The sequence below is a fragment of the Mytilus galloprovincialis genome, chromosome 9 (genome assembly GCF_965363235.1).
Source record: "Mytilus galloprovincialis chromosome 9, xbMytGall1.hap1.1, whole genome shotgun sequence".
Lineage (NCBI taxonomy): Eukaryota > Metazoa > Mollusca > Bivalvia > Mytilida > Mytilidae > Mytilus > Mytilus galloprovincialis.
Genome location: NC_134846.1, coordinates 58,845,073 through 58,868,840, shown reverse-complemented (window position 1 = coordinate 58,868,840; position 23,768 = coordinate 58,845,073). Strand labels below are relative to the sequence as shown.

The 23,768-nt window shown below is 30.3% G+C and overlaps 2 protein-coding genes across 4 annotated transcripts; one reads left to right on the top strand and one right to left on the bottom strand.

The window, feature by feature from the left end:
- Positions 1-10,044: 10,044 nt before the first annotated feature.
- LOC143045429 (histone-arginine methyltransferase METTL23-like) lies at positions 10,045-14,292 on the bottom strand. 2 transcript variants are annotated; one of them, XM_076217914.1, is made up of 5 exons: positions 14,177-14,292; positions 12,826-12,930; positions 11,555-11,792; positions 11,130-11,214; positions 10,045-10,570 (listed from the first exon to the last, which is right to left on the bottom strand). In XM_076217914.1, exons 1-5 carry the CDS (start codon positions 14,258-14,260, stop codon positions 10,402-10,404), a joined length of 681 nt encoding a protein of 226 aa, XP_076074029.1. In that variant the 5' UTR covers positions 14,261-14,292; the 3' UTR covers positions 10,045-10,401. The 2 variants fall into 2 exon arrangements, with proteins under 2 accessions (XP_076074029.1, XP_076074030.1); XM_076217915.1 differs by lacking the exon at positions 12,826-12,930.
- An 11-nt stretch (positions 14,293-14,303) lies between these two features.
- LOC143045430 (DNA-binding transcriptional regulator BolA-like) lies at positions 14,304-23,070 on the top strand. Of its 2 annotated transcripts, none has more exons than XM_076217916.1 (6): positions 14,304-14,405; positions 16,809-16,882; positions 18,498-18,600; positions 19,521-19,585; positions 20,496-20,564; positions 22,838-23,070. In XM_076217916.1, exons 1-6 carry the CDS (start codon positions 14,381-14,383, stop codon positions 22,985-22,987), a joined length of 486 nt encoding a protein of 161 aa, XP_076074031.1. In that variant the 5' UTR covers positions 14,304-14,380; the 3' UTR covers positions 22,988-23,070. The 2 variants fall into 2 exon arrangements, with proteins under 2 accessions (XP_076074031.1, XP_076074033.1); XM_076217918.1 differs by having other exon boundaries at positions 14,305-14,405; positions 18,501-18,600.
- Positions 23,071-23,768: the final 698 nt, after the last annotated feature.

The following is a 23,768-nucleotide window of genomic DNA, read 5'->3' as shown; positions in this document are numbered from 1 at the left end:
GGAGTATTAATCACTTGAAAAAATAATCATCTCAGGGAATAAATATACTGGAAACATATTTAAATAGGCTAAATTTAATGTTTCTATTTCTATCCAAAAGCATGGAACCATTGCTGAATTTATAAAAACAGGTTAAATGCTTTTGAAGTAGTTAATGCAGTCTTTTTAAAAGTTGCCAGTTTAATATCAAACATAATTTATGTATTCCTAGAAAAAGTTTGGATTAGTAGTTTTATCTTTTCAAAACATTTCTTTGTCGATTACAGCAAAAATTTGGATGTAATCATCGATTACTTTTCGATTACATTTCGATTATTTTAGTAAAATAGTTTGATGAAAAATAACCTATTTCAGAGGAAAATATGTATGTTATCACTTTGTAGTACAGATAAAATATTATGCATTAACAATACTTGAGATTTAAGCAACTGCCTTATTTCTATCTATTGTCTCTAGCTGCATTATGAGTAACCAGATCCTTCCCCTACCTAAATATACTTTATATCTAGCTTTTGAAACAAATGGATGTATGTGCTTGTCAATAATTTAAGAGCTTTAATATTTAAATAGAAAATAGATTTGAAAAAATAAAATAGATCTTAAATAAGAAATGTGTCTGTCTTTCGTTAAGTTCTGTACTACATTTTTTAAAAGTAGTAAGCTTATTTGTATTAAATTTCCTGAAAACATCATTTTCAATCAGAGTTGAAATTAAAGCTTAGAATACATAAACAGTTGATTTCTTAAATGTTATGATATATATACATGTATATAGATTAAATTAAAAAAGAACACAAAATCCTTTTAACAATGAACCAATGGCAATGCATAGCAATTCTTTTTAGAAATAGATACATGTATCCCTTTGACACTATAAATATATTTTGTATATAATTTGATTGGAGAAGTGAACAACATTCTTGCCTTTACTAATGAGATGATCAAAGTCTTCTAATCAATAACAAACATACTTTGTTTTTGGAAAATGACGCAGTCATTGTTCCATAACTGCCGACCTGAACTTCATAACATTTCTCTGCCTACCGCGCTTGGTTTCGTATTTACTATTTTCCATACAAACTGGAATCTGCTTGTGTTATCATTATGCATGATCATTGTGTAGTTATCAGCCAGGAACCAGTTTAGACTCGGTTTCATAATTTACTATACAAACAAACTGGTTCCTGCTTGTATTCCACTACACTCGAACAAAGTGTTGTAGTTTGACGGGAACCAGTTTAGAATTTGTAAACTACAAAACGTAATCGGTTATTGTTCATTCCGTTTTGGTGTTTCATACCGACTTATATGGTTTGAATAAGCTTAAGACCCTTCAAACATTAATGTGATAGGTATATTAAAGACTGTTTTACAAAAGGATGGAACTGTTTTACTTTCAAAGTCGTACTATAGTGATATCTGTCATGTACGGATTTCCACTCTCACCGGTTAATTTCTTCTTTTACACGTGCTTTTGAAACTTCCTGTATAAACATCGCAAGTTTCAAAATTGTTATTTGAGTGAATTAAACTTATTTTAACAATCATGAAGCGTTCCAGAATCATTTTCAAGCAGTTTCTTCTTCTCTTTGATGATGGAAAATAGGTTTTCTCAAGAAAATACCGCAAACGATCGCAGAGGAATTGAAACGTACAAGTTAAGTCGGCACCTGGTTAAATTGGCATCTAGTCAAATTGGCACCTATTTGACGTCAATTCGGCATCCAATAATATTTGTTATAATATTTTCTATTCAATTAATTAATAACTGTTACCAAGTACATAGTGAATATGTTGTTGTGTATTTAGGTAAATAAGGAAACCAAAGTGAATATGTTGTTGTGTATAAAGGAGGGCCCTCATGGGGTTTTTGATTATGTGATTACTTGGCCGTTTTTTTAATTATTTGATTATTAAGCCAAATATTTCATGATTATTTGATTACCTAGGACTGTATTTTTAGTTTATGATTATTTGATTACTAAAGATAAGCAAATATTTAATGATTATGTGATTATATTGGCAAAAAAATGGTGATTATGTGATTACTAGGACCCCCCCCCCCCCCCCATGAGGGGCCTCATAAAGGTAAACAACGAATCCCTTACCCAACTGTTGTTTTAACAATTAGACAATTATTAAAATAAAATGGAAAACTATGAGTCCCTTTCAATAATAAATCAAACTTTCATGCCAAATAATTAGCAAATTTAAGGTGTTTTTTCAGTAAAATTTAAACAGCATTAAACCAACAATCCTGTAAAATGCTCAACTGGTTAAAATAATGCATAAAAATATCCAATATCTCATGTATTAGTCCAAATAATTATGACGTCTGGGTAGGATATTTTTTTTTTCTGGGCATCCCAGAAAAAAATTAACATAGCCTTGCGGTCATAGGAAGGTGTCCCAGAATGAAATAAAAAAAAGCCTTGCCAGACGTAATAACTATTTGGACTACTCATATATACATTATATATCATTAAAAATACACCAAAAAAGTCATTTAGTTGAGAAAAATAAATATATACAAAATGTACATGAACACCCAAAAATGTGAAAGTTAGAATTTAACTCTTTTTGCTTCAATACTGAAAAAAATTCTGGCAACCCCTTTCTTATTTTTACTCTTTTTGCTTAAAATACTGTTAAAAATATATATTTAACATGGGTGACGAATTGACTATATCAGGTGTCGATTTAACCAGGTGCTGATTTGTCCAGGTGCCAATTTAACCAGGTACCGGTTTGACTAGAATTCTTTGACAAATGTTTGAAATTACCTGAGTTTCATTAGACCTTTGATAACAGTAACAAAAAGATTATTTACTTAATATTTTGTGGGAGAAGGGGGTTCAGACTGATACGGATATCAAGTCTTTCACTTTGTAGAAAAAAAGTTGAATCTATCTGTGAACATATTAAGGAACATGATGAAAATATTTGAGGCCTTTATAGCTGAATATGCGGTATGGGCTTTACTCATTGCTAAAGGGCGTACTGTGACCTAAACTTGTTAATTTCTGTGTCATTGTTCTCGTGTGAAGAATTGTCAAAATTGGCAATCATGCCGCGTCTTCTTTTTTATAATTATGTATATTATTAGAAACATTTTCGTTTTTTCTTAGTTTCAAAAAGTGGAGGTCTGTCACTGTTAATTTACAGTCAGTAAAGAATTATCTTGCTGATCATAAAGAACACAAAAATGAAAGATAGATGGAAATTATTGATGACAGCTCAGGTCTGTTCGCGCCCAATACACTTTCGCACCCTGCATGTTCGCAGCTCGCATGTTCGCACCCAAGGTCCGTTCGCACTCTACTCATTCGCGCCCAATTTTAATTCAAATTCAAGTTGAATAATTTGAAAGTCATGATTGTTGTTTTAAATTGGTTTGGTGTAAATACTGAATGTATTTATAGCTTGGTATGAGTAAAACATTGAAGATTTTAAAGGAAAAACACAAAAGATAATTGTTTTTAACAGCTTGGTCCCTTTGATCTGAAACAACAAAGCAATAAAATATAGGAACTAAAATATAGCAATCCACTATTATAACCAAAACATGATAAAATTTATTCAACACACAGAAAAAAACATAGTCAGAATCTCACTTCATTTTGAAACAGTCAATGAAACAAAGTTATAGCAATACACTAACAAAAACATGATTAAGAGTTATTCAACACAAAATAAAACGTTGACAAAATACCGCTTTATTTAGAAAGGATTATTATTATTTTTAACAATACCCTATCCAAAACATGATTAAGATTTATTCAACACTTTATTTTTGAGACAATGACAACAATTATACTTATAAGAAAACACTTGCTTACAGAGTTATTAAACACAAAACCAATTAAGATTGGGTGCGAACATATAGGGTGTGAAAGTGAAAGGGGGCGAACATGAGTGGGCGCAAACGTGAATGGGCGCGAACGGACACGGATTCAGACTATGTACCAGTGAGAAATATACAAGCCTTTCTACGGTATTTATTTGTACCATTCAGGTAGTCTTGACCTATTCATTTGTCTTAAAAAAAAAAACACAGCCAGTTGTCACCTTCACTTCACACACACACATATACAAATATCAATTATATGCTTACGAGACATGTTGCATTGTTAAACTAATTAAGGTATGTGAAAATCAAGACTTGCATAAAAACTATCCCAATATTAGAGACAGTGGCGTCATTTTTCCTCAGAGCTTTCAGCTCTTTGATTATTTCAATTATCTTATGTCTAATAAAGAAGGAAATTTACAATATTTAGCCCCAGGTTATAAATTGTACTCCAGTGGCAGTTAAATAATCTGTAATTAGGGTGGTTATCCAAACAAAAGTTTTAAAACATGCATGTCATTATAAAAATAAATTTTTATCTTAAAAATTACCTGAACTAATTAATTATTCTACTTTTTTTTATATTTCCTTAAACATTGTAATTAACTATGCTAAAATATTTTTTTGTTAAAGAGTAAAAACAAAAAAGTTAACGTGTCAGTAAGAAAGCTAATTTTTTGAAAAACAATTACTTATGAATAAGTGATTATTGCAATGCGATGACATCTTTCATATATGTTGAAAGTAAAAATTACGAGATTTTTTAAATATTTTTAATTTTCATCAAGAGATTTGATCTAAAAAGCAGCTATTAACTTATAATTTAGAAACAATGCTTTGAATGGTACATTAGGTAAATATCTTAATTTCAACTATATATACAAATGTTGAGCAATATAATTGTGTTTTACTCATGTTATTTTTTGTTGAAATGTTGAAGTATGTAATTGACAGTAATCGAAAAGTAATGTAATTACTTTTGATAAAGTAATCGATTGTAATCGATTACATACTAAAATTTGAGTAATCGATTATTAATCGATTGCACAAAAATCCTTCATGTAATCGATTATTAATCGATTACATTTGTCAGTAATGGTGCCCATCCCTGGTCAGTCAATATATCAAAATTAGAATTTGAAGAAATCTGCTTCTTGTCGGAGAACTAGTTGGTGCCTTGGTGGACAATAAACTTTCTAATGTTCTCCTGGCCGGTAAATAAGTGTTATGTTTACTTGTTCTTTTTATATTGTATTGTTGTGTTGCTGTTACATTCATGTTTGTCTCGGATATCTTTTTATTCAGACATAATTATTATGGTAATTTAATGCATACTTTTTAAGGTTTGTTTTTTGAACAATTGTATACCTAAAAAAGTTATGTAGTCAGAGCTAAATTGATCTTTAATACTCATTTATATGAATAATTAAATTAACATTATCTCTATAATCAAGTATTTTTATGTTTCTGAAGATTTATGTTCATTAATAAACAGATTAGCTGACTTAATGAACAACCATGGTTCAAAGATATTTATTTCACTTAAGTATTTATCTTGCTCTAATATTTGTTACTGAGATCATGTACTGTAAATTCAGAAATTAATGCGAGGTTTTTATTATTGCGAAAAATGCGACAGAGTTGTAAACGCAATAATTTAAACTCGCATTTTGAAATATTTTATATGAATTAAACAGGATTTTTCTCAAAATCGTAAAAATTAAAATCGCATTTAAGTCTAAACTGTCAAAATCGCAATAATAAATGCACGCAATAATTTCTGAATTTACAGTATTTAATATTAAGCAGTCAATTTGAAGATGAAAATGGTACCTATTATGTCAATAAAATACTACTGATATTATTTCTGTTCAATGTGTTTGTCCATCTGAGTATCCATATTGTTTTCACATATAATAGGGGGTCTCATTGGGGGTTCTGATCCTGTATCCCGCTTACACTATGTACGAAAGCAATTCTTAGTAATTTGTTATTTCCTGTGTCCCTCTAGACTTCATTTCCTGTTTTCATGGCACAATAATTTGACTTTCATGTGTCACGCTTACAAAATTCCGCAATCCTGCGTCACACTTAGACTCCAATGAGACCCACATTGTACACAGCCTCAGGTCTATTCCATTCCAACTTAACAATTTAAAATATTAATATAACTTCTGATTGGCAATAATCTTTTTTCTGATTTTTTTGTTGGTCTGTGACAAAAATTCCCAAATTAGAGGCACGCTACTGGTTGCAGTGACATACACTATTTGTATAAAGCTTAATATTTCAGAATCCTGGATGCTTCATACCTTGTATTTATATACCTAATGTTAAGAAATTTCTATCTCTTATAGATCCATTAGTCTTGACCTCATTTTCATTGCTAAGCGACCAATTGAAAAAGAATATGTATTTTTTGTAATATGAATTTCGCACTTATTTAAAAGTAATTGGAGAATTGTGTTTGGTATATAGGATCCTTGCATGGTCTGTCAATCAGTGCTCACCTGACCTAGACCTCACTTTTGTCAATTTTATGTTACATGATAGGTCCATTTCATAGATACTATATTAAGTAGGTCAAATGCTTTAGTGCATGGAATTATTGTAAGGTGTACACATAAAAGAAAAGTAAAATCACAAATATACTGAACTCCAAGGACAATTCAAAACGAAAAGTCCCTGATCAAATGGCAAAATCAAAGGATAAAACACATCAAACGAATGAACAACAACTGTCATATTCCTGACTTGTTACTGGCAATTTCAAATGTAGAAAATGGTGGATTGAACCTAGTTTCATAGCGCCAAAACTCTCACTTTTATGACAGTCGCATGAAATAATTGGCAGAGTTCATCTGACCTTGATCTCATTTTCATCGTTAATGGACATCTTTGTGATCTATCCTTGGAAACTGACCACAAGCCCAATGTGATATGACAAACAAACTTCCACAAGGTTCGAGAACAACAAAAGCCAACCAGAAGAAAAAGAAACCTCTCTGAGGCATCAAGTACAATGAGGTACCCGTATATTGTAAATCCGTTAAAAACTCTTTAACAATTGTTTTTCATCATTTATAACCAACAAGCCAACTTCAGCAATACATTAGCAATGATGTCTTTGAACAATCATTGCAGGGTTTAACTTATCCAATATTTATCAAGAGGTCACTGAAACATATGCACAGAAAATTAAAAACCCAGTAAGAAAAATAGTGTAGAGAAATCTAAAACAAAACACTCCATTTTTGTCGCAGATAGCTCGACATAGGGATAGTGATCAAGCAGTGGCATTAACAACTTCTTAAAAGCTTTATATTTTAGAAAGTGGAAAACCTGGATGCTTCATAATTTGTATAAAGATGACTTATGTTACAAGTTTTCCGTCTGTCCCAAGTATTACAGTGATGTACATTGTCACTGACCTAAGTGTCAGGGTTCAGTGACTACTTAAAATAAGAGTTAAATTATTTTGTAAGGTTAATTTTTCTCTTATAATGAGTACCGGTAATATGATAACTATATTTGCTATGTGCGTAACTTGCAAGGTCCTCATGCCCATCAGACAGTTTTCACTTGACCTTGACCTTATTTCATAGATCAGTGGACAAAGTTCATATATCAGATACTATAAGCCATAGGTCTGGTATATTTGGTGTATGGAAGGAGTGTAAGGTGTACATGTCTAACTGGCAGGTGTCATCTGACCTTGACCTCATTTAAATGGAAACATCATTGGTCAAAGTTAAGTTTTTGAGTTTTGGTTTGTTTTTCCAATACTATATGCAATAGGTCAATTATATGTGATGTATGGAAATATTTAGTGATGTACATGTCAGTCTCACAGGTTTTATGTGACCTTGACCTCATTTTTCCCAGTTCATTGCTCAGTGTTATGTTTTTGTGTTTTGGTCTTGGTTTTCTTAAGCTATAAGCAATAAGTCATCAATATTTGTTGCATGGAAGGATTGTAAGCTATACATGTCTGCCTGGCATGGTTCATCGGACCAGGACCTCATTTTCATGGTTCATTGGTCAATGTTTAGTTTTCTTGGTTAACATCAACTATATTTAGTTTATTGAATGATTGAAGGTGTACATGTATTTCTTATTTTCTTGGATCATGTTAAGTTTATGTGATAGTTGTAGTATAGCTTTATATTTAGGACTATCAACATAATATCAATTATTAGTAAAGAAGGCAAAACATTTCAGCGTGTGCACTTTCGTATAAATTCTAAGGTGACGGGACTGTTGAAAATTGTGTTATTTTTGTCCTGTCAGTAACTAATGTTCCAGTAAGCAAGACAGGTATGCAAGGCAAGCACCAACAGCTTGGACTTTTTCTCTAAAGCTTATTTCTAATCAAAGGAGAGGTTGATAATAAATGCATTGTATACAGATGACTTAAGGTCATTTAGGTTCCAACTATTATCTTCAACAGATTTAGTTTCGAACTTTGTTCCATTTGATGAATATGTGCAGAGTTATGGTCCTTGACTTACAAAATTCATTTAAATAATCAGTTTTCCTTTTCATCATGCTTGAAGATATTGACCTTATATTTGTTATATAGTTTACACCATTACAAGTTATAGATCTAGTTCTAATTTTGTTCCTATACAACAAATTTTTAACCAGTAGGGAATATGTTTTTCCATGCAATACTCACAGAATTCTTGTTTTAAATGAATAATTTGAAGATCTGAACATTCTGAAAAATTCTGCCCTTGTCAGATTTTTTATCTGTCTATATGTGTTTTAAAGATAATTGTCAACCTTACACTTATCCAATTTGTTAAATTTTTAGCCCTGTCAGCCATGTTGGTTGGCAGGCAGGGTCAGCAAACACATTTTAAAACTAGAAACTCCTATATAATTTTAGAGGAGATTTTTGTAAAAGTTAATGTACATCAAAGATGTGCGACAAGTGACGAGAAAAGCTCATTTTAGTTCTCTGAACTAAAGAAAAAATATTCTGAATATTTTATTTATTCTTTCTATTTTGTATTGCACATTTGCCCAAGATTCTGTTTAAAATCATCATTGTCATTATTTTCTCATCTGCTTTTCTTCTTTTCCTTTTTCCTGAAAATGAAAAAAAAAAAATTATTTTGCATACCCTACATTTTAATACATTGAAAAACTAAGGTAAAGTTTCCAATGTTAACTCATAATCATATTTTTAATAATGCATAATCAACAATCACTTCAAAAATTACAACATTATTTTTTCTGAAGTTGTTAGTCTTTAATACATTAATATTGCTTAATGTCCATTGACAAATATTTCATGCATGCAGTCAAAGAAATTGGGGCTTGGCAATTACAGGACGGAATTAATAATTCTTCATTTCTTTCTACAACAGACCTGAATATATTTTTACAAGACATGTCCTGTCTGTCCTGTGCTAGTTTCGAAGACCATGCAGGTTCAGGACAAAAAGAAACAGTTTACATAGAAGACATATAAAAAACTATTTCTTTATGTAGAAATTGGGTAACAAAGGACAAGGTTCACTATTGGCACAAAATAGCCTTAAATATCCTTTATCATAAAACACCAAAAAGGTCACAATTTGGTTCGTAAATGGGTCCATTTCAAAAGTGTTAATGTTAAATACATCAGTTCTTTTAATAAAAGTACTTAAATATTCCACAAAATAAGCTGATTTTGGACATTTTGTTAAAATATCATGATTTTGTGCTATTTTCAGACCTAAAAGCTTTGGAAACACATTGGCCATCACCTATGATAAAAATGTGTTGTAACCAAAAGATTCCATTTTAATATATTATTCATCAATATAAAAGCTTTTTTGGATCGTGGATGGCTGACAAGGTTAACTAGGCCAAAAACAATTAAAATTATGGGAAAAAAGTATCCAAATTTGACCTTTAAATACAAATAATGTTTATTTAAGGGGTCATATCTTCATAAATTGTAAAGGAAAGTGCTGGAAAATATATTTTTGTCTTAATAGTATTATCACTAGTATTTCCATGTGAAATTTGTATTTTTTTGCCCCGATTTAAAAAAATATAAAAAATTTAGGGTCAATTTTAACCCTTCGTGAACCTTCTCCTTTGTTTAAAACAGATCTTAAAAATATCAGTAAATTTTTCTACCTGTCAACAGGAATTCAAACTTCTTTGAGTCATCATTTCATCATGTTGATATTGTCAACTTACTCTGTGCTCTGAACATCACATTATCAGTGGCTGCTTTTATCAAAGTACGAGAAGTGTATTTGTCACATATTTTGAACTTAATATCAATTACTGGTAATTTAATTTCCGACATCTTTTGGTTATTCATTTTGTATAACCACATATAAACATTCCCTCTTCCAAATATGTAATGTGTAAGCAGTATGCAGTATTATGGGACCATACAAAATGGTGTTGCATTGTGGACACCTTATTCTAAATGCTACTGGAAGGCCCTGACAAAATCTATCAGGACACTAGGACTGTGCAACATAATTTATGATAATGGAACTAGCATTTCTGAAAAGGTCCATTATACATGAAGTTTTATAAATCTAGCTGTCAGTTGATTTTTTCTTTTTCATAATGAACATGTGAATGGTATGATTCCCAGGTAATGTAGATCCTGCTAAGGTTGGTGAGTCTGCTTCAAATGTTTCTAAATCAATCTCTCTGCTCTCTAATCCCCATTTTAACAGTAGGTACTCAATACTTCTAGAGGAACTGTAATCATAAATTGACATGTATTTCATAGACAAATTAACCTTACACAGAACTTTCAATTATTCACATATGATAATATATTGTCATGTAAAACAGTACTTGTCATGTGTGTGATTGCCAATGAGACAACAATTACAACAGAAAGAACCCAACATAAACCATTTGGATTCAAGGCTTCTGTCTTCAGACAAATATACTTATATGAATATGTTGTCAACTGACCATGACTTCCCTTTATCAAAAGAGATTGAGATGTGCTTATAATGGTCTCTGAGCACCTCTTACTCTTAATTTACTCTATTTTTTCTCAGAACAAGGATTGCAGATAAATATAATATCCTTTTCCAAATATAAAATACAATTTTATTATTAAATTGAATTTTGAAATGAATTCAATTTATGCAGCCACATGTTTTTATCTGTTTCCTTGGTGTTGTTCATCTTCATCCATGTTAGCAGCTTTTAGTGTCTTTCCAAGAAGATTTAGTAGATCAGACAACAACATATTTTCTTATTTTGCTGATGTTTTGTCTTTTTAACAGATTTAAACACTCCTGACCTTCTTTCTTGATAAGTACACCAAAACTCTGTACTTGGTCTTTTCTTCATTATAAATGCTACTGTAACTATGATGTCTTCAAAGTCTGGAAACAATAAAACAAACATAAAAATTATGTCAATTGCAAATATCACAAGACATCAGCACCAATTTCAAAGTTTTGCTACTCACAATTTTATTTGCCAGAAAGATAGACAAAAACTCAATAGGAATGTGTATGCATACTTAAGCTGATAACAATAACTTTTTGGAAAATATGTCTTTCCCTGAAATAAATATTTTGCATATATATTTTAAATTCAGTTATGTTTTCATACCAGTTTGTAATTAATGTTGTAATCCACTTTCAATATCACCCCAAATTACAGTATGGTATTTGATAATGGCTCAAAGTATGAATACTATTTTTCAATTTAATTTCTAACCTTTAGTATCAAAGAAACAGTCAGATCCTAAGATAATGTCAACAGGTTGAAGATTGAGTAATTCTGGTGTGAATTGTCCCCATTTTATACCAACTATTGTTATATTGGACAGATTGTTTGCTTCACATGATGCAGCACAATTCGCAAGGCATTGTGGGTATTCAGAACTATCACTGAGAATGACTGTGGCTTCACATTTAGCTGCTACTATCCCAGGAAGAGAAGTTCCAGCACCAATCTGTAATCCATAAAAAACCAAATGTGCAACTTAATATTTGTTTAAATTCTTAACAGCATTAACTAAATAGCAAATTGAATTAAATATTTAATTGGTTTTTTTTCAATGATAAAATTATTTAATCACCAACAGTTATCCATGTCTTCATGGTAATAAAAGTTTAAATATTTTCCTGCAAACTGTCTGCTGATAAAAACAGAAAGACAATGGGATACACTGCATATAATGGAGTTATCTCCCTTTTAATATATCTCATTTCATTAATTTCTACCACCTATGATAAAAGCTAAAAGTATAAATTTCGAATTAAGTTTTTCAAAAATTATCTTTATTCTTATCAAAATATCTGAGCTAAATTTGTGTACACTTTCTAACCATTAATCATCTTTTGTATGATTTTAAGTAGAGAGGCACTTTAAAAAAAAAAATGCATTATCAATCACATTTTTTATAATTCAGATGAAACTTCAGATGCTTTCAGAAAACGTCAATTTAATCTTAGCTCAAATGATTTGATTATGTCACCTGAAGGATATATTTTTGTTGCTTTTTTTTTTTTAGCAAAAATATTCCACTTCAGGAATATTTTCCATCTTGAAACATGGTGCAAAAGCATGAACAGATAAATATATATAATAATATACTTTCTGAGAATATTGTTTTGGTAAAGAGGATTTTGCTCCATATTACTTCTAAGCATGTCATGTGCAAATCAAAAGACTTTTTTTTTAAACCAAAATTTAGGACTGCATGAATTCGAAATACATAAATTTGATAGTAGGGTCAATTTGACCATTAATAATATCTTCTCATATGCATGTATTGTTAACAAACTTTTCTATTATTCTATACAAATTTTAACAACATATCTTTTCAAGTAGTTCATATCTTCTGTTTATCAGCACAAGGTAGCATTTGCTACATGTTTGTTTTATGTTTCATTTCAAATCATTTGGGGTAGTTGCAATTGTGATATCAAAGATTTTTTTCTTCAGAAAACAATCCCCAAAAGGAACACATCTAATATATTGACCTCAAGTATAGTTTTGCCTTTGAGTGATGCTCTGTGGTACCATATATACTGTGCTAATACTGGTGAACATGGCCACACATACATCCCATAGTTACCATCAAGAACCTAAAATAAAAATTACTGGGTATGTGCTATATTTTATTAAAATGTGAATGTGACTTTGTCTCTCACATATACAAAATTTATGAGGGTTTGCCAGTTGGGTGGGTAGCCAAAAATAAAATGTACACACAAATTGTAATATATTTGCTTTATAATCATGATAATAATACAATCAAGTTTCTAAAACTAATTTATAAAAAAGTTAGTACATGGTTTGCTGGTAGGACTACAGAATGACAATATGTGTATGAGAACTTCAATTGAACTCTATAATGAATATCTATATTCAAGAACATGCATACATGGGAGGGTTGCTAATCTGTGAATTATAATTACTGTAACAGATGATACAATAGTAAAGTGTGGTGAACTTTATAACACAAATTTTGAAGAGACTTGAACTGACTCTGCAGAGATGATTTTACAGCAGAGGGCTTCTAGGAGCTTCACAATGGTGAATGCCCCAAGACAATCTGCAATTGAAATCCTGTATTTTCATCATTTTGCTGCACTTTCAATTATGTCAGGAAAAATTATTTTCAAGAGCACCATATCGATCATGTTGACTCCCAAAACACACAAGACCTGGGGATTTAAACCAAGAATTCAAGAACCCAAATAACATGAATACCAATGTTAGAATAGCAAGGGATGTCAACATTTTTGTTATCCTTATTGCAAATTTCATAGTACACACCAGGACATCAATCATTTTTTTTATTAACTCTGATGAAAGAGAATTTGACAAGTATTTATAACCAATATCCCAATTGATACCAAGTACATTGAAGTAAGGCTAAGCCATGTAAGCTAAATCATTACATGTGATAATTCCAATAAAAGAATTTTTGCTTAACTAATTATAAATTTCTTCACTCATGTCACTACAAAGAAAATGGTATTGCAGTTTTTTTTGCTTAAATTATATTTGCAGATTTTTTTGAGCTAGCAAATTTGATTTAAAACATGTCTTTATCTCGTTTCCTTTGTATATATATATCATAATAGTCAATGATAGTTAATATCAAATATAAATATCAAATAAAAAATGTTCATTTATGTATATGTTTCTTGTTTTAATAATATATTAACAATGTAAAATTGTATTCATAAGCCTATCAATACTGGTCACTGTGGTGCTAAAAGTAAAATAAGTGATTATAAGTGAAAAAGGGGGTGCTAAATTATACAGAATTGTTATATAGAACATGGTATGCAAATCAAATAATACAGAACACAGAAATGATACCTCAGGAATACAAACTGTACAGTTTTCTGAATCACTACTGAATTTGAAGAATTTTTCAATTTTCTGCCTCTTGGAAGAAGACATGCTGACGTTCTAGATAATGACATTTGTATGAGCCAATAAAATAGTGTCTTTTAAACCCATACCAGGTCAAATTATAGGTCGTCATTGTCAAAAGAGACATGACAGAGAAGGAAATGTGGAATGTTAATTTTTAAAATGCTGAAAGGTAAACTATAAGACTATGAAAAAGATCTACCAATATAATTAACCCCTTCCCTCCCATCACCCCCTCAAATTCCCCCAAAAGTTAACATTTTGTCAAAACAAACAATCAAAATTGAAAAGTGAAATTAAAATACAGAAAATAAACAAATCAAATATAAATCACACATTTGCTGACAACTTAGGAAGAGTTTCTTTCTTTTCCTTCTAGTTCTTAATTATGAATAGCTTGCTATGATACACCTTATTGATATTCACGGCTGACCAGAGAATCTGTACTGCTTGAACTATTGACGTCAACATGCTGTTGTTTTTTATTTGGTCGGGTTGTTGTCTCTTTGACACATTCCCCGTTTCCATTCTCAATTTTATTGTACAACAATTTCTTTTCCATTGTGGCGTCAGATATTTTGTATAAGCATTGTGAAATGTAATGGAAGATGGATGAATGTAAAAAGTAGTTTAATAACAAAAAAATATTTCCCAGTAAAATTGAATGAAAAACAAAAAGCATAAAAATTTGACCGAGCATCCCCTTAAAAGTTGTACCAGTGTCATAAATATAAACAGGATAATCATCTGAATAAAAACCTAAATAAAGTCGGTCAAAGGAATGCAATTCAATTGTAAGCTTTTGTATAATAGATGTCAGAAGAAAAATTATGTTACTTCAAATTGAAAAAAAATATTCATATGTTTTTTTAATATAACTAAATGGCTAGTTTTTATTAAAAAAAACTTATGTACTGTATATTTGCTTTTTTCTCAAGAAAATCCTATAGTTCATCCAAATTTAGAATAAATTTACTATTTTTTAAATTGCTTGCTTCCAGTTAACAATTCACAGATATGTTTTCTGTATCATGTATGCAGTGAACTCAGTGTGACCTTTTTTGTAAAAGTGATCCAGTGATTGTAATACGCATAAATCTGTCATTGAAATAAACTATTATCTTATTGTTCATGTTATACATATGCTCAATATCCATGCTTCTTTGTTAATTGTTTACCTTTACTATAAAGGTGACAATAGGCAAACTACGTCTTCAAAACACAACAAAGTATTTAGCTGCCATCTTTTCACATCATAACAGACCAAGAGAAATTATTTTTAACGATTATACTATATGGATGTGTAAAAATGATGAAATTGTGCACAGAAGACTAAGTTTATGATGTATGCATACATTTGCTCAAGAATTTGATTAACATTACTGTTCACCAGTCACTCATTTTAAATGACTTTAATTATTGTATTACATCTGTTTTCACTAATACTGAATAATTTTTTATTTAACTTGGTAAAATAAGGGGAGATAACTCAAGATAATCGAAATTGAATAAGGAATGTTCAGTAAATTTACCTATTTTGTTTTGTTACGACTTGTGACCAATATAATTCTATCATGTAATAAAAGATAAAGGATGTCTTCCAATGCATAACTCTGGTTTGTCAAATTATTATTTGATGCTTTAACACTTTTCACTAAAATATGAATCCTTTTTTTCTAACCAGTATAATCTTGAAATAAGTTTGTTATAATATTTATTGTTCATCTCAGATAATGCTCATCATGATAATTGCAGGTTTTGAATTGTTAAGTTTTGCCTTGTCTTATAACATCCTGTTTGCATGCTTTATTTCCCACTGGACACTAAGTATTCAAAGTCTACCAGAAAGGAAGTTCTAATAGTAATATTTTTAAAATACTATGTAGCTATTTTCTCATAAGTTCATACTTGTGAATAATTCATTTTAGCCAAAACTAATGTAGTTTTTAAGGACATCTAATATAATATTTTCTGTGACAACTTAACTTCTGTCATGTGATGACATGGATCGCTATGTGAATACATGGAGATCTGGAAAAAAAACCCATCAATACAGCCTAACAATTTAACAACTATCCAACAATTTTTTAAATTAAGTATCATCTCAGCTCTGATATAAACATCCTAGTAACATGACTCCAGTTCACACCCAAATTAACATATGAGCACCTACACAGTACAATCTGTTCTAAAAGGTTATTAGTCTTGTTGTGAATAATTTGATTAGAGATGAAAAAAAATATGACAAAAACACCTAACTCTCAATTAGAAAAAAAACCATGATGAAATAATAGCCATGTAAACACTGACAGAATTTCTGATTTTGAACAGACTCATTAGCATGTAGCAAGATTAAGCTAGATTTGTTAGTAATCATCCTGATTTTATTTTGATAATAATTGAAGTATAAAGGGAAAAATGCTATACTATTCATTCATGTCAAAGCAAATCAATCAATTATATTGTTAACTTATTCAGATGTTTTGTGGGTTCTTGTTTGCCATATTCACATTTAACATTCCACATCACTACAGTGATACCTATACCAGTGTACTATATTTTTCCTTTTTTGTAGGAATAAGGAGGTTGTCGCAGAATTACAAGTTGAATTTCTGTCGTATGTCACAAATGGCTGATTCTGCTGTGCAGGTAACTTTTTGTTATAAAAAAACAGTTGACATGTTGTAAAACAAAGGGTATATTTGTTCTGACTAACAGAATTTCTCCTGGAAACTTTTTAGTGTACAATGTCATAATATCTGTTCCTGTTGAAACAAATATTCTATACCCCTTATTCTGTAAGAAACAAATACTATTATATTTATTCCATTGGAAATAATAATACAGAAAATTTCTTCCACTTTGAACCTATATTATGAAGGAACTTCTAATCCGTGCACTGATACCACCCACATCTTCTTGTTTATAATAACCTCTTCAAATTGTTACCTATACCAAGCAGGGTATTTGGACTATGTGTGATATTTTAATGTTTTTTATGTCTTTGTAAATGTGTTATTTTGAGGTTTTTGTTGTTAATGGTTAATGTATTCTCTTGTTTTATGTTGTAGATATTTCATTCTTTCTAAACATTTTAAAGGTTTTTCTGTTTCAGAATCAGTTAACCATATACAATTTTACATGCTTCATTTTGTTCTTGAAATTAGTTGTTCCTTTTGGAATTTTTATTGTTAACATTTTATTATAATTATTCATGACATTTTATCTAAGTACTTGTTTTAATGGAACAATTCAAAATTCCCTTTTTATGCATGGCTGTTTAAATGTTTAGTTTCTAACTGATTAACTCAATGTAAGCCGGCACTGAAAATCATAAAATGATTAATAATTGTGAAGTCATATTAAAAGAAAAGGAGTTCATGTTATTGCCATTGATACAGCTTTCCACCTCAGTTAAAGCTCTCAAGGAAAATGAATAAACGGAAATACTCCAACAAACCATTAGATGTAGATGGCAATATCCCTGATGGCAAGAAACGTATAGGTCACAGAGACTCATGATGAAAATTATAAGATGACCAACAGTTAAAATATATCATTTCAATTTTCCTGATAAGAAAAAGAAACACAAATTATATTATTAATGTATTTGTGTGTACAATTGGAGTGTTCTGTTACTTAAACAACACAAAGGAGTAAGTTCGGTAAGGGCCATATTTGGCCCCGATTATAAAGTTCAATGTGACAAGACAAAAAATATTTAAGTTGACTTAAAGACATGAGAGAAAGTTAAATAGAACTATTTTTGTCAAAGTTTAATTCTAACACGTTGATTTTTACATCACAAATAGGTCAAGATAAGAGATTTTTGTGAAATTTGGCAAAATCGGCTGGATTTCAACCAAATTTAGGACAAGGAAACATAGAGCGCAGCCGTCGACAAGCTAAATATTCAATTAAAACATGTAAAATGTCTTCATAAACATTATTTCAAAAGATCTTTGTTGCGATGTATGCGCTCTATGTTTCCTGTCCGATAATCAATGGAAATTTACCCATTTTCTTTGATTTTTTTTTTGAAAATTAATATGAGTACAACTTGTGACGTCATTATAAAACTCAGGAACATTTATTAGCTATAATTCATTGTGATATTAGTCAATAAATTCTAATTTGAAATTTACGCTACAAATGGGGGCCATTTTAGGACCTTACCAAACATACTCCTTTAAAACCAATAAAATATAAATATTCTTATTTACAGCATGTGATCCCTATCTTTTAGAATAATATTATTTTTTTGAAGAAACCAGTGGAAAGTTCAATTACCAAGAAATTAACAGAAGGACTTAAACCACAGTATCTAGAAGTTATAAATGAAAGTTTTATGCACAATGTACCTAAAGGTAATAGGTCAAACTACTAGTAAGATATTTTTTTTTTATTTTTATACAAAACCAACAAAACTAGGATGAGACTCTCATCTGACATGGAATGTTTTGAGAGTTATAATCTGGAATTTGGAAATAATGATATATATAGAAGAATGTGTCCCAAGTACATGGATGCCCCATCTGCACTATCATTTTCTATGTTCAGTTGACTGTAAAAATGGAATAAAATCTCTAATTTGGCATTAAAATTAGAAAGATCATATCATAGGGAAGATGTTTACTAAGTTTCAAGTTGATTGGACTTCAACTTCATCAAAAACTACATCGACCAAAAACTTTAACTAAAACTTTTAACCTGAAACGTGACGAACAGTCGAACGGACAAACGAACGAACAGACGAAGAAATGGACGGACGGACGGACAGACCAGAAAACATAATGCCCATAAATGGGGCATAAAAAGAAAATGTGGTATGATTGCCAATGTGACAACTATTCACAAGAGACCAAATGACATAGAAATTATATAGGTCACTGTACGGCCTGTAACATAAAGGAAAGCCAATACTGCATAGTTAGCCATAAAAGGCCCCAACATGGCAAATGTAACTATTCAAACAAGAAAACTAACAGCCTGATTTATTTAAAAAATAATAAACGAAAAAAAATAAATATGTAACACAGCAACAGATGACAACCACTGAATTACAGGCTGCCGACTTGGGACTTGTATACAGAACTGATTTGAATGTCCTTGAATAAATTTTTATCTTTATAAGTTCTGAATGTCCATTGATATTTATGGTTTTGAGAGTCATTACAACTTTTGTTTTTTGTCTTTATATGTTTTGATAGTCAATTGATTGTTGCAGGTCTTGAATTTTATATTTTTGTATAGTGTGTTTAATGAAATGTCTTTTTTACAATTGTAGGATCTGAAAGTCATTTTAAAGTTGTGGTAATATCAGATATGTTTGAAGGCCAGCCACTTATTAAGGTTTGTATTATAAAAAAAAATAAAAAAATTCTATTGATTGTAAGGCTTTTAAGCCCAGAAATAAAAATGCAAATTGAAAACTATCTTTCGATAGTTGTTATCCATTCTTTTGATGTGTGACTGCTTTTGATTTTGCCATTTTGATTAGGGACTTTCCGTTTTACATTTTCCTAGGAATTCAGTATTTTTGTGATTTTCCTTTTTCCTTTATTGTTTTTTTTAATGTGCAAAGTGTAACAAAACCCCAATACAGAAAACCTATGAATCTTTGAATTTGTCTCAAATGGCAAAATATTTATTAAAAAAGATATTCATTACTTTAATTCACTGAAAATATGTTGAGATATTTTTAAATGAACTACTAGTATCTAACATTAATGTTTGTATTTGCAAGTTAAGTTTGAAAGCAACGCAATTATAAAAAGAGAATGAAAATTTTATGCAGATATCTCATATTTGTGTTGTTAACAACTGCTGCAGAGTAAACAAAAAATATCAAAATATTATGTTCTATCTTTCATTTACATATTGAAATTACGTAAATCACATAATGAACATCAGTTAAAAAGATAGCAAAGATTTGATATGTTAAAAAATAAAATATGGAGAAGAGAATTATAAATGTTCACAGATATAGTTTGTAAAAAATAATTTACTCATTGTTCATTTAAAAAAAAAGAAGTTTATTTTATTTAGTACCCCACACAAGGGACTTCCCAAGTATAGAATATTTTCCTTCTTTTCATCTGGCAGTCTGTTTATCTGACCATCATTGCTTTGTTGTCACTTTGCTAGTGTCTTTTGTTGGATTCTGTGATTTTCAGCTACATCACATCTACAGGCTGATGTCTTTATGAAATTGTAGTTATGATGAACAAAAAATGTTTTATAGTTGAATCTTATTTTGTAGAGACATAGAATGGTCAATGAAAACTTAGCAGATGAACTCCAAGGATCTGTGCATGCACTTTCAATAATTGTGAGTAATTAAAAAGATTTTGAATTTGAAAATTTTGAAAATTTAGTATAGATACACAGTGTTTTGACATACAATATTTCTTAGTACAAATGTACTTGCATTGTAAAATGATGGCAAAAGTTATGTTATAGACATGCTATTTTTTTATGGCTTGTCACATGATTTCTTAATAGTTCAGTTTGTATCTATAAATATTAACAAATGAGGTGAGAGGTTTCCCACTTGATATTGTCATCTTGTTCTCTAGTTGTTTATAGAGATGTAGGAAGGGAACTCATCATAGCATGGATCTCATACAATAATGCCATATAGCTTGATACCAGGGTAATAATTTGTTTTGAATGGGCTATGTCTTATTAGCTACCACAATTTGGAAAAAAAACCAGTTATTTGATCATAGTAGAAGGTATGAAAATAACCAAAAATAATTCCTTTCACATTTAAAAAAAAAATCTGATTAACTAAGTTCAAATTCTCAACCACACCTAAATCTCGTGCAAGGTCGTTACTATCTTTAATTGTTTGAAAAAAATCTGCTCTGAAACTACAAGATCTTTTTTGACTGAACTTAAAAAATAATGATCCTTAGTACACAGTTTTTGTTTTTTTTCTCCTGTCAGTCAACTTATATGGCCCAATTGTTAAAATAAAACAGAAGGATGAAATGCATCAAATGTCTTTATATCTTGAAAACATTAAAAGATAAAGAAAACCTTACTGGGCAAAAATGTTCAGCAATTAAGATCTTCCTACTTCTTATTTTAATTAAAAGTATTAGGGACTCTTTACAAGAGCTACTTCCCTTAAATTATGGATTTTTAACCGGATTTTTGTGACAAAAATGTCGGTTATTGATTTGGGAATGTACGGCGGTTCAGGAGTTATGGTTCTTGAAAGATTGAAAAATGGAGTTTCCTGTCATGTCCGTGCATTTATGCATGAACTGTTCTACCTAAGCTTCCCAAATTTTAATATATTGTTACTGATGACAAAATGGAGGTCAAGTTCAATAATGACGATTTTGACTTTTACCGTTCAGGAGTTATGGTTCTTGAAAGATTGAAAAATGGTGTTTCCAGTCGTGTCCGTGCATTTTCTCATAAACCATTCAACCAAAGCTTTTGAAATTTTTATATGTTGTTACTGATGACAAAATAGAGGTCAAGTTCAATAATGACGATTTTGACTTTTACCGTTCAGGAGTTATGGTTCTTGAAAGATCATAAAATGGTGTTTCCATTCACGTTGTTGCATTTACTAATGAACCATTCAATCTAAGCTTTTCAAATTTTAATATGTTGATACTGACTACAAAATGGAGTTCAAATTTGATATTGACGATTTTCACTTTCAGCATTCATCAGTTATGGTTCTTGTGATATTGCCAGGACACAAATAAATGTTAATAAATCCGGTTTGCTGTCGTTGTGACAGCCTCTTGTATTATTTTTTTGTGAGATTGTCTTTCATCTCAAAATCTATAATAGAAAGGTATTTACTGAACACAAAAAAAAATGATCCTCAATACAAGAGCTACACAAAAATCAATATGTGGAAAACCATTGGATGTCTCTTGAAGGAGGTTTTCAACTTATTGCCCTTGAATGACCATGTTTGTCTAATTATCAAGTGTTTGCCAATTTTCTCAAAAAACTATAATAGCTAAATATAAAACTGTAAACAGCATTAATGATAGGATAGGCAACAGGAAATGTCAATGAGTGGAAAAGAGAGGCGAAAAGGGGAGTTATCTTTAGATGACTCCTAAAAAGGAGTTTTTGTCCTTAAATGACAATTTTGTATAATTTTCGTTTTATTTTGCAATTACCATGGAAGGCTACAATTGATAATAAGTATGGTGTTCAACTACATGAATATTAAATCACAAGATCTACAATATACTGATGAACAAGAACAATAAGATGACTTTATCTGGGAGTTATTGCCTTTAAAAGAAGATTTGTTTTACTGATTCTATAATTTTGCCAATGATCTAAAAAAATCAATTTTAGATAAGAAGAAACTATGACCAGTTAAAAGATCCACAAAAAGACCACTAAATAAGATCTACAAAATAGCAAACACAACCGTATCAATTAAAAAATAATATTTTCAAAATGACATATTTTCTTGAATGAGTGATTCAGTCTTATGAGCCTCTTGTTTTTAAAACAACAGTTTGGTCGGCAGTACTAAATAGATATAAGTTTTAACATGTGTAATATTTACTTCCATATATACATATAACATTGTATTTTATGTCCTATTTGTAGGCAAAAACACCAAACAATGGGAAGATTCAGGTCAGAATGTTGGTAAATCTCCACCATGCCAAGGAGGTTCTGGATTGTGATGAAGACTGTGATGTTTTGCAGAAAACAATGACAAAAATTGTATTTCACTATTTAAACTTCTGTATGTGACAGATACTCAGATATTTGAAAGAATGTCAAAAAGAAAGAGAATTAAAGTGTTCATGTTGGATCATGGGCCATTTATGACAATAGTTTCTATTATTTTGTTGTTTTCCTCTTATAGGTGATGTGTTTCCCTTGGTTTTAGTTTGTAACCTGGATTTCTTTTCTATCAATCGATCTGTGACTTTCAAACAGCGGTATACTACTGGTACTTTTATTTACAGCTGTGTCAAACAAATTAAAAGAGATCTGATGGTTTTAAAAGAGGGACGAAAGATACCAGAGGGACAGTCAAACTCTTAATCGAAAATAAACTGACAACGCCATGGCTAAAAATGAAAAAGACAAACAGTTATCATCTCTTAAGATTCAGACATTTTGTGATTTCAATTTTATGTTTTTGGATGCGTATGACCTCAATTTGTACATTTCCTTTTTATCCAGTATCTGTATATGTTTCCCTCACTTTTCACATTTTCCTGCTTTTTTAGTATGTGTTTTAGTTTTCGTACTTTTCTACACTTTTCTGGCTATTCAATATTTTTGTATGATTTTTTTTTACAAATATTTACAATTTTCTTGGAATCTATCATCATTGATTTGTAAAAAAATGATCAGGAGATAGGCTGTAGTTCTACCCTTTTAATTTTATCTAAGGATACCGTGGAACTTCACAAGTTCAGTTTAAGAGTAAAAAAAGAGTCAAATAGTCTGCCTAAATCTGTCTAAAACAGCTATATATAAGCTATATACAGATATAAGGTAACTACAGATTAGGTAGTATAAT

Excerpts from the sequence above, each read along its gene's own strand:
- LOC143045430 (XM_076217916.1), top strand. The coding sequence starts at position 14,381 with ATGTTAATTTTTAAAATGCTGAAAG. Across the intron at positions 14,406-16,808 it reads AATTTTTAAAATGCTGAAAG|GAATAAGGAGGTTGTCGCAG; the intron begins GTAAACTATAAG and ends CCTTTTTTGTAG. Across the intron at positions 19,586-20,495 it reads AAGGCCAGCCACTTATTAAG|AGACATAGAATGGTCAATGA; the intron begins GTTTGTATTATA and ends CTTATTTTGTAG.
- LOC143045429 (XM_076217914.1), bottom strand. The coding sequence starts at position 14,260 with ATGTCTTCTTCCAAGAGGCAGAAAATTGAAAAATTCTTCAAATTCAGT. Across the intron at positions 11,793-12,825 it reads AAGGCAAAACTATACTTGAG|ATTGGTGCTGGAACTTCTCT; the intron begins GTCAATATATTA and ends TATGGATTACAG. Across the intron at positions 11,215-11,554 it reads CTGTTTCTTTGATACTAAAG|ACTTTGAAGACATCATAGTT; the intron begins GTTAGAAATTAA and ends TATTGTTTCCAG.